General features: G+C 42.6%; 1 protein-coding gene across 1 annotated transcript; it reads left to right on the top strand.

Moving 5' to 3' along the window:
* Window positions 1-556: 556 nt before the first annotated feature.
* Window positions 557-10,251, top strand: LOC108670427 (RNA polymerase II-associated protein 1-like; the record flags this gene model as incomplete). Its single annotated transcript, XM_047881218.1, has 5 exons — window positions 557-714; window positions 2,492-2,683; window positions 4,808-4,914; window positions 6,463-6,706; window positions 7,585-10,251. Coding segments are annotated over 5 exons (2,885 nt in total), but the record flags the coding sequence as incomplete, so codon positions are not given.
* Between the last annotated feature and the right edge of the window lie 1,457 nt (window positions 10,252-11,708).

Here is an 11,708-nt window from a genome sequence, read left to right as displayed (position 1 = left end):
CTAAATGAAGATGCGCCCCACGTTTTTCGTTTTAGATGTAAAATATTTTAACTGAAATACAAAAGACCAAGAGAATGAAATCAAACGGAGATCAGTAGCTGCCGAAAAATTATTTTCTACTTTTTAGTCCACATGAAAAACGTGGTCTTTAAAAATTTTTTTTATACATGTTATCTACTTTTTAGTCCACATGAAAAACGTGGTCTTTAAAAATTTTTTTTATACATGTTATTATATACATCATTGCTGTGTCAAGTAATTGCACAATTTTGTACGGAGTACTTTTGGGAATTCAAGATCATGTCTGGGGACTTTTTAACACTATCAATGCTTGTATAAAAATACTATTGTAATGAAAAAGGACTTACTTGCTTAGATAAACATTCGATAATTAATGTTATTAGTGTCTCTTTCTAACCTAAAATACCTTGCTTAATTGTATATTTTATGTCATCTTTATCACTTAACTAGTATTCTGTTATAGTATTATAAGAATTGTTCCCGCAATTTTTTTTAAATATCACCTATAAGACTACAGTGCAGTTGTTTATTACAGAGCGTGCGGGCTACTCCCTGGACGAGGTCTTCATGTACGCTCGCTCGGCGGTGGCACAGCAGCGGCAACTGGCGCTCAATGTCCTGACTGCCATCCTCACTAGACTCGCCAGGGGAGGCTACTACTGCTGCTTCCAGGCGCCCCTGATGCAGACGCTGGTCATGATTTATTGTTGGATTATTTACGTAGCTTGGTTCTTGTATTAACTGGCGCTCAATATCCTGACTGCCATCCTCAGTAGACTCGCCAGGGGAGGCTACTACTGCTGCTTCCAGGCGCCCCTGCTACAAACGCTGGTCATGATTTGTTGTTTGATTATTTACGTAGCTTGGTTCTTGTATTAACTGGCGCTCAANGATTATTTACGTAGCTTGGTCCTTATATTAACTGGCGCTCAATGTCCTGACTGCCATCCTCACTAGACTCGCCAGGGGAGGCTACTACTGCTGCTTCCAGGCGCCCCTGCTGCAAACGCTGGTCATGATTTGTTGTTGGATTATTTACGTAGCTTGGTTCTTGTATTCTTGTGCTGTAAGCCGTAATGCCTGCAAAATACTGCAAATTGGTTCAATGCTCGAGCAAAAATTGAAAACAAAAATTGGCGTGTTTTATCCCACGTTTCTTTTCACTGCTTGAACAAAAAGCAAGAATTGATGAAAATTTCATCCTCTGAAATAAACTGAAAAATATGAAATAAAATAAACTGAAACTCTGAAACAAACTGAAACATCCGAACATCTGTTTTGTCCCAAGCTCTTGGCTCCCGACAGAGCAAGATTAACAAATGCACAAGTTGTATGTAAATGACCAAAGTCTTCATTCCACTGCTCGCAGATATCTTAAATACATATAAATCTCCTAAAATTTTCCCTTCTGTAAATGCAAATATATAAATGGAGACCGCAAATTAAATCTTTTCAGTGTCAATATTTGCGTGATGCCTGGCGAAGTGCCACAATTTTTTTCATCTATGCGTCAATATTGACGTATATTGTGTTAGTTATATTCTTTGCAATTTAGAAAATTTCTTTTACCTTCCCCTAATAACATTTTCGCCTCACCATATTCCCTACCTGCCATCTCTTCATGGACAAGCACCTAGCGCAACATTCAGCTTCTCCTGCACTATGCACTACTTTTTTCTCATGGCCTTCTCATTAATGAAACAGTACGCAATCACAGGTCTTCCACAAATACAGAAAGCTTGTATACCAGAACCACAATCGCAGCAATCTCGTCTACGTTTGTACACCCATTAATCACCCACTCACCAGAGCTCTGACCATACATGTAATTATCACATATACATCGACCGAATGTATACCTACGTCATCCAGTGCATACCTGATCAAGTCATTAATTAGAAATTACAGCTCTGACGAAGTCTCGTGACCAAGAAAGAACCCATATTAACTGCACTCTTGACTTCACTAGTCCTCTAAGCTCTGATGACTATTATTAAACTATCTTAATGTTGTATTTAAATAGTAAGCATTAATGTGGTCATAAAATAGTAATTATCGTTGAATTCCTTGCTTGATTGTTGCATGCGTGTGCAGCTGGACTCTGATGACTATTATTAAACTATCTTAATGTTGTGTTAAAATAGTAATTATCATTTATTCCCTTGCTTGATTGTTATGTGCGTGTGCAGCTGAACTCTGATGAATATTATTAAACAAACTTGATGTTGTATTTAAATAGTAATTATCATTTATTCCCTTGCTTGACTGTTGCGTGCGTGTACAGCTGGACTCTGATGACTATTATTAAACAAACTTGATGTTGTGTTTAAATAGTAATTATCATTTATTCCCTTGCTTGATTGTTGAGTTTGCAGCTGAACTCTGATGACTATTATTAAACTAACTTGATGTTGTATTTAAATTGTAATTATAGTTAAGTTCCTTGCCTGACTGTTGCGTGCGTGTGTAGCTGGACTCTGGCGTGGTGCTGCTGCTGCGCTTCGCCCTGGACGACGCGGTGGCCGCCGTGCGGCACTCGGGGGTCGCCGCCCTGGCCGCCCTCCTCGCCAGCGACGCCCTCGAGACGCCCTTGGCCGCCCTCACGCCCTGGAGCGGCGCCCTCAGACCGGCCGTCGCCAGCGCCATGCATGCCAAGCAGGAGGTCAGCCGTAGTCTATGTATAGGTATGAGGTCAGCTGCAGCGTCTGTATAGGTATGAGGTCAGCTGCAGCGTCTGTATAGGTATGAGGTCAGCTGCAGTGTCTGTATAGGTATGAGGTCAGCTGCAGCGTCTGTATAGGTATGAGGTCAGCTGTGGGTAAGATATTGTGATGGACCGAACTCCGTAATGAACGTAGCCATTGTTATAACTACTACCTTTTGAAATTTACTTATTATACCAACAAGCCCAGTTGTGATAAACTTCACAAATGGCTTTAGGAACACTTCAGGATGCTCGTGATGTCAAATGTGAATCAAGACGATATTCATGTTTGGTATTTTTACGTGTTGGAATAAACCTGGATGCGAATTTTAAATGATGCCTTATTTCGAACATAGGGAAATTTTGAGCTTAGAGTGAAAAATTGTACGCGATCCTACAACAGAAAGCATTAGTGAGTCCCTAAACAACACAGCATTGCTTCATTTCACTCATTCAACAGAGCGTGTTGAATGGGTGAAATGTGTAGCGTGTCCATCTCATGACATGGCTCACCATGGCACCATTTCACCCATTCAACAGAGCGTGTTGAATGAGTGAAATATGTAGCGCGTGCATCTCATGACATGGTTCACCATGGCACCATTTCACCCATTCAACAGAGCGTGTTGAATGAGTGAAATGTGTAGCGTGTGCATCTCATGACATGGCTCACCATGGCACCATTTCACCCATTCAACAGAGCGTGTTGAATGAGCGAAATGTGTAGCGTGTGCATCTCATGACATGGCTCACCATGGCGCCGGATTCTCGTCCTTATCAGGGAAACCCATCCGCCTGTGTGGCTGAGAGCAGCGCATGATGGCCTCTGCCTGACATGAGGTTCCTTCACAATAATCAAGCACAAATAATGCTACTAATCAAGCACAAATAATGCTACTAATCAAGCACAAATTAGCGACCTGCTACAATATTACGGATAGGATTAGATAACGTGTCTCGGGTTACTAGCTTTGGGAATTTATTGCTATTTTGTCTGTATTACTGACAGGTGTAGATGTATCTCTGCTAAACCATGCCTGTGAAGCACGTTACTCGTAAGTAGACGTTTCATTTTCGACTGCATAATTAGGAAATGTCGAATTATTTGAACACGCAGAAGCTTTTTCATCGAGAATTCGTGATTTAACGAGCAGGGGCCATACTTTCAAAACTCGCTAAGTGAACGTAAGTACTTACGCACTATTTTCTTGTCTATGATTGGTGGATTTTGCTTGAAAGGCCGTCAATGATTGGCGGATGAACTTACGATCTCTTGACTTTTTTTGAAAGTATAGGCCCAGGAATTTTCATTGTTAGCCTGTGTCGATTATGTCAGACCTTGTTCCGGATAAGCCACGATAATGGTTGAACTGGTCGGTAAATTACACTTATAACTTCTTAATTCTTCTATTTATGACTTAAAGCTCAACTTAAGGCCTCTAGGCTAGAACGAAGGTAACGAGGACGCAGTAAACTCGGTCCTTAAAATGCAATAAAGAATATAGTTACAAGGTCTCTTTACAGGATACAATTTAAACTTGTAACGACTTTTTAAACTCGACGACTTTCAAGTTAGATGCCCGACTAGCGTTAACTGTAGAGTGTCCTAGATAGACCGACTCCACCCTACATAGCTAAGGCATCACAAACTCAACTCTTTTCTCCTTAGTATGTGTTTGAGACGTAGTAGTCCCAGGTCACGCTGGAGCCATCTTGCTATCTTGCTACTGCTAACTCAGCGTCTCATTATTTAATAAATTCAGCTTCTGATGACTGCAGCGGCTGAATGAAATCCCGCGATGTTGCTTCTCAGGGCCTATACTTTCAAAACTCGCTAAGTGAACGTAAGTACTTACGCTCTATTTTCTTGTCTATGATTGGTGGATTTTGCTTGAAAGGCCGTCAATGATTGGCTGATGTACTTACTATCTCTTAACTCTTATGAAAGTATAGGCCCTGGTCTCTTTTCCTGCGTTAGCGGAGACCCTGACACGAATATTGTTTATAGGTGCCGGCGCGAGATAGCTTAGCAGCTGAAGCGCTAGTGATCATTGGGTCACTAAACTAACTAACTGTTTACAGGTGCAGGCTGAGCTGAAGGCTGAGGAGACTGAGCTGAAGGATGCCGAGCTCCTGCAGCTGGATGTTGTCAGAGCCCTTATCAGGATTGATACTCTCGTCAGGGTCAGGTGAGGGTAGCTGCAGATGATCATCACGATATTCTGGTCTATCAGGATTGGTAGGTACTATATTAATCAGGATTGACCTGACTGACCAGGTCAATCAGGATTGGTACTGTATTAATCAGGATTGACCTGACTGACCAGGTCAATCAGGATTGGTACTATATTAATCAGGATTGAGCTGACTGACCAGGTCAATCAGGATTGGTACTCATGTGACTGGTCAATCAGGATTGATTAAGGTTAAGTTGGATACTAAATTACTAAATCAGGAGATAGAAACCCACATCAAGGAGAGGCGAGAGTTTTCACAGGTTATAGTTAAAGAGATTGTCAAGGTTTGGCCTGTAAAGGAGAGAGTTACCTGATGTGTAGATCTACTATGAGGCTCACTTAAGAGACGTGATCATAGCTTTGAACTTTGAAGGCTTAAATTAACACATTTCCCAAAGAAACAAGGTTACAATTTTTGGGAATTCTGCTTTTATTAATCATTTGCTGGGAAATAAACTGCGTGAACGCTTGTTGTGGTTTGCTGCGACGAACATTCAGGCGCATTGTATGGAGGAGGGCGATTAGTTGGCAGATACGGCGACCTGAAGTGAGGGGGCAAAATGATGAGACAAAGACCACAAAGGTCGCAGCCCGGAGAGGACCTGCCGCATTGAGGTGGCTGAAGGGTCGTTTAGTAGAACGGACAGGATAAGAGATGCTGCGTATAGTGTAAGGGATCCCCACACTTTGTGTATGCTGCGATTGGAGGGGCGGCGCCCCTTCTGAAGGAAGTGCAGCGCAAGGTAACTGCAGACGCCCTTTCTTTGGGTCCGCGTAGGCCGTAGGCGATAGGGCGCGTGAGAATGGTTTCGTTTGGGGCGATCAGTAGGACGGCTTGGACCTTGTTGTACTCTGAGATCTAGGCGTGTCCTCTGCGGTGATAGGATATGCCTTGTAAGACTGAGAACTCTTGAGAGGATACGCCTTGTAAGACTGAGAACTCATGTGAGGATACACCTAGTAAGACTGAGAACTCTTGACAGGATACGCCTAGTAAGACTGAGAACTCTTGAGAGGATACGCCTAGTAAGACTGAGAACTCTTGAGAGGATACGCCTAGTAAGCTGCCTATTGGCAGACTCCATTCTTTCTTCCTTCCCGTTTGTTTCTAACCTTCCTGGAGAAAGACCAATGAAGGTTACCCTGCAGTCTCGCTTTGGCGGGAACGCGTTGTTCGCCTGATGCCTCTGCTCCAGCCTCCAGAAAAGTAGTTTCAGGTATCGCTGCTGATGAATTATCTATGACATTTCTTTGCTTGATTCAAACTAGTATCCCAAAAGCTGACACCCCTCACAGTTCTAACTCACTACGCATTAATTTTGCCTGCAGGTAATACCTGAACTGCTATCGTAACTTCCAAGCTTTATCTCCATGTACCAAAAGTTGACACCCCTCACAATTCTAACTCACTACGCATTAATTTTGCCTGCAGGTAATACCTGAACTGGCCAGCTTATTTCCATGTAAGTTTCCAGTCATAACGCGTTTGTGTGACTGCAGGTACACGCTGGAGGAGCTGTCGCCGCCACCGGAGTGCGTGCCGCAGCTGGTGTCGGTGCTGACGCGCGTGGCGGCGCACTCCCTCACCGCCGCCTGGGAGGTGGCGTCCTGTGAGGGTCTCCTGAGCGTCCTTGTGTCCCGCCACCTGCCCCACGACTCCGCCGCCATCACCGCCGGCGATAACGTCGTCACCGTCACCTCCCTGCACGGGGTGCCCCTCAGACACGTCCTCGCCCTCGTCAAGGTAGAGATAGATAACGAACTTATCGCGTAGATAATGAACTTATCGCGTAGATAATGAACTTATCGCGTAGATAATGAACTTATTGCGTAGATAATGAACTTATTGCGTAGATAATGAACTTATTGCGTAGATAATGAACTTATCGTGGAGCTTGACAGTGACAGAGAAATTATTAACGCTCTTGATTAATTGTTACGTTATTTAACATCACTTACGTCACTGTTGAAAAAGTTTTTAAGATTATTATTTATTTGTGGATGAAGGTTTCAAGCTTCTTCACTCCTTGTTTATTGTACTTCTTGGCAATGGGTTACCAAGTACAGTTTGACAATTATCGTCCGAAGACATTCTGTATGTATTACTGACGAACAATGTTAGGTTTGAAAGCTATATTTTTCAAACACTTTCCTTGGTAATATTTTATTTTAGGGTTATTTTTTTTCCTTGGTAATATTATTAATATTATTAATATTATTTATTATTATTAAATATTATTAATATTATTAATAATATTATTAATTAATATGGTAATATTTTTAATATTTATTAAGAAATATTAATATTAATATTTCAATATTAATATATTGAAATTTTTCTTATGGACCACAAATCGCGGTTTAAATTCTATGGCATATCGTCAGCATCTACTCTCGTTTACAATTAACTGCAATGTTTGGTTCCCTAAGCGTTTTTCTACCTCTACTATTCACCTTTACAAACAGGATCTTTATCACGTACCAATAGTAAATCGCTAGGATTTTATATTCTTGTCGTACCCCTAGGACTAAGTTGTTCCAAACTAGTCCTGTTTATTTCGTTATAATGTTAGGTCTTGTTTAGGTTTTATGTCTGTCTTTGAATTTTGACTTTTCCTACAGGTACTATGCAGTTGGGGCCCTAACATATCCAAGGAGGTGGTCACCAAGCACGGGATAATGACGCGGCTGCTCACCTTCATGTCGGTGGAGCCCACCGAGATGGCGCTCCCTCTGAGCGAGGCGCTGCAGCTCTCCGTCGCAGCGCACGAACTCTTCAGCGTCCTGCTGGGCTTCGGGCTCATGCAGGCACAGGAGTCGCTGTTGTCGTTCCTGCCGCTACTGATCCGTCATCTGCACTTCTACAGAGACAAAGTGGCCATCAATGAAGACACTGGCAGCAACCAGCTCAACTTTGAGCTTGGCGCACACTTATTTAGTTCTCTGAGAAAAGCTGTGAGCGTTGCCTCTACCAAGACGCTCCTGGATCGGCAGGTGAAGCAGCACGCAGGGCTAAGAGTGGGCCTCGATGAAACTCACGGAGAGGCGCTACAGCCGCCAATCATTGAGTGGGGCACTGCCGTGCCCTTAGCCCAGCTGGCCATTACCTGCTGCTTGAAGTGGTGCACGCAACTGAGTCGTGGTCATTCCAGCTATGCAGGCCTTAGTCTACTGGGGTCCGCACTCTTATTTACCGAAAATTTTTTCAGGAAGAGCAAAGACCAAATTGGCTGTTCAGCTCCCGAATATCTCTCCGCCATTGAGGATTTTTATGCGAAGGCTTTGTGTCCTTTGCTCGAGAGTTCCTGTTTCTCTGAACTGCTTTCCCGCACCCAGGCTCACTCTTCGCTCTGCTCGGGCCTCACGTCGAGTATAGTTGAAGACGCTAAAAATCTCTCGTCTTTAAACTGCATCACTATGGAGGGCAAAATTATTCCAATGCTGTCGTCTGAGTCTCCACTGCCGCTACTCTTACCCTTGTGTAGGCTTCTTGTTACGCTCATGGAACTGCACCCTGGTTTGCCCAAAAAGGCGCTTCATGCGTTTGTGACCAACCCGCACCTGCAGGCGTACCTGAAGGCCATTGTGGAGGTGCAGCCTCTGGCCTTACAGTATCAGTGGATGACGAGAATCGAAGTAGAGTTCCTGAGCAACGTGTTGCTCATTGTCTCCTTCCTGCGGTCGCTCAAGTCCAAGTATTTGTATCACTGCGCTGCCCTCAGCGTCATGAGCTGCCTGCAGAAGGGGCAGGAACACATAGCCAGGAGCTTGCTGACCCGAGTTGTCTGTAACCTGGACTTCATCACTGACTTGACAGAGCTGTCATCAGGCGTTGGTGATATGACGTTAGATGATTACGAGCCTCTTAAATCACCTGCTTTAAGGCAGCCCTGCTTGCACCCTGCAGACCTTACCCGGAAATTGACTGAAGACCTCGATCATATTGGCAGTTCGCTAGCATCGTCCCTATTTGACAGCAAAGCATTGAAACAAAGTGTTGTTTGGCACAAAGAAATTCCATTCCTTTTGAATAGTATTGTGGTACCTCATCACGAAACTCTAACTATCTTCGATGATTATTGGCCTCTATTTCCTTTGAAGAAAATGATGCTTAAAAAAATTTTGGATATTACTTTGGCGAACGAAGAAGCAAAGAAAAACCCTGGGAAACCAGTGCTAAGTTCATCCGATAGTGAAAGTGATCAGTCTAAGCCCGAGGTGCTCGTTGATGCGGCACGCAGCCTGCAGCTGGCCTACGTCTGTCTGCGCCATCGTAGGAAATGCGCCTTCAGGAGCACGTGCGTCACAGGTTGGCTGCGTCACTTGTCACTCACGTTCCTGGTGGCAAACGACCTTTTCTTGGACCGCAACATCAGTTCATACTTACAGGGATGTCTGCATGAGCTGCTACGAGATGCCGGGCACAAACTATTCGACGACAGGTTACAATTTGCTGGTTTGGGCAACACGTACGACTGGTACAAGAAAATGATAGAGCAATACATTGCTGTGTCATACGGCGACCACACGTTCGCTGTAATGTTGCTCCTACCAACCCTGCAATGCTATCCGGTGCAGTACCGGGCCCTTCTCTGGGGAGATCTTTCTGATGCTCTTCCTTTGGTCCGACTTAAGCCGTCTGACATAGAGAAGTTCATCCCGATCTCAGAGTTTCTAGAGCCTCCTGAGTCTGACGAAGACATGTTGAACAAATATCGCAGCTGCCTCGTGACGGGTCTCGTGACTGAAGTGCGGACGCCTTTGTTGTGGCAGGTGGCTTGCCGCCACACCAACGCTGCCTGCTGAAGGAGGAGGCCCTTGTTGTGGCAGGTGGCTTGCCGCCACACCAACGCCGCCTGCTGGATCGTACACATAACCGTTATTTTGTTTTAGCCCATATATTGATACCGAATCCGCGTGCATTTTCAACGCATTAATGAAATTATATGGCCGCTATTGTTTCTTGTTTCTTATCGGGATTAGGATTCTCTTCTTCTGTCCTCAACGGAGAAAAATTAAATTTGGTTCTGGATAATGAAGAGAGTCATTAAATGTTGGCATATTTTATGCGTAATCTCTTAGAATCTAATGACTGCTTCACATTTAGGATCTCTTATTCGTTTCTGTAAAGCAAATGTGCATGCATTTTTCATGCGATGTTTCTCCGAACGAAAATAATTAGTGTATATATCAGTTTGATTTATAAGATATGTATATACACCAATTCGTTTGCTGCTAGGTATGCCTAAAGTTCTCCTATGTGATGAATAAAATATTATTTTCTGCGAAGCAGTTTTCTTCATCTTTTTGAATGTCGAAGTTCCTAATTAGTGAAAAATAGGTTGTTTACATTTTCCGATGTCAATCAGGCGTCTCATTATATTCATTATAATTACATTGTAATATTAGATCATCTGTAACTGAGACGTAATATTCAGTAGACGTGATAGAGGTTGATGGAAAATTACAAGACCTCAGGGCGCGTGGACAACATCCTCTTGAATCTTAATCTCTTGAATGCCATGGTTTATCTATAATACAGTACATTCGATAATACAGTACGGTATTTTACAGTAAATCTAGGACAAAATTAGCTGAATTTACTGTACCCTTTCAGCACATTCAAAATGATAACGAATTTAAAAACTTTATTTAATTGATGAAGTAGTACAGGGTGGGGCGAATGAACTTGCTTATTTGAAACATATTTTTAATAAAAGTATTGAATATATAAAAATTAATTTTGTGATAGCATAATCAAGAAGTATATTTTATAATTTGTCAGTTTTGAAGAAGATATCACGCAAATGACGTCCTCTATTGTCAATACATCGTGTCAGTCGTGCTGCCCGGAAATTAATGTCCACTCTTTCCAGCATCTCAATATGAATGTTGGCGACTGCATCACGAATGTCATTCATGAGATGGTTCAGGTCTATCGTGGTACGGAAACATTTCACTAAGCTTACGTTCGAAATTGACGATGAATCAATTAGAAATCGTTTGAATGAAACATTAACGTTTTTTTAAAGCAGTCTCGCCACTCAAAGGCCGTTATGCTTAACAATTTTTGATTGATGGAAGATTTTACATTCACATTGCTGAGGAGGGTGCCTTGCGAGCACCTTCGGCCGATCTCGAACACAGACCATTTATATAAGGGAAAGTGCAATGTTGATAGGCCATATGGTGTGATATAGAGTTCATAATATGAGGATGCTGCGAAGGCAACGAAACAGTTTTATCATCGCGACGCAATTTGATACTTCTAATCTCTTTGTAACGGAAGAAATTATTCCGGAGATAGTAACAGAAACGAACAGATATGCTAATCAAGTTTTGCAGAACACGAAGATTACAAGACGATCGCGACTGAAATGCTTGACTCCTACAAATGCTCATGAAATAAAGAAAAATTTTGGGTTAATAATTGCAACGGAATTAGCAGGCAATACCGATGCTGGAACTCTACTGATCTAAAAAGACAATTTATGACAATCCGCTTGTCTGCAGTAACATGTCAAGAGATAGTAGATTTTAATTGTTTCTGCGCTTCGTGCACTTCAATGATAATGCTCGTTCTGAAAACTCAAAAAGGCTTCATAAAATAGAACCAATTGTTATATTTCACGAATTCCGTCATTTTGTACCACTTGCATTTGGATATGAAATGCTCCATGCAGTAATTGACTTCAAAACCCTCCCTAACAAGCCTAATGAGGTGTATCACTGAAATTGTAAATTTG

Source organism: Hyalella azteca, unplaced genomic scaffold (genome assembly GCF_000764305.2).
Source record: "Hyalella azteca isolate HAZT.00-mixed unplaced genomic scaffold, Hazt_2.0.2 contig7355, whole genome shotgun sequence".
NCBI classification, from domain to species: domain Eukaryota; kingdom Metazoa; phylum Arthropoda; class Malacostraca; order Amphipoda; family Hyalellidae; genus Hyalella; species Hyalella azteca.
This window is presented reverse-complemented; position numbering and strand designations above follow the sequence as displayed.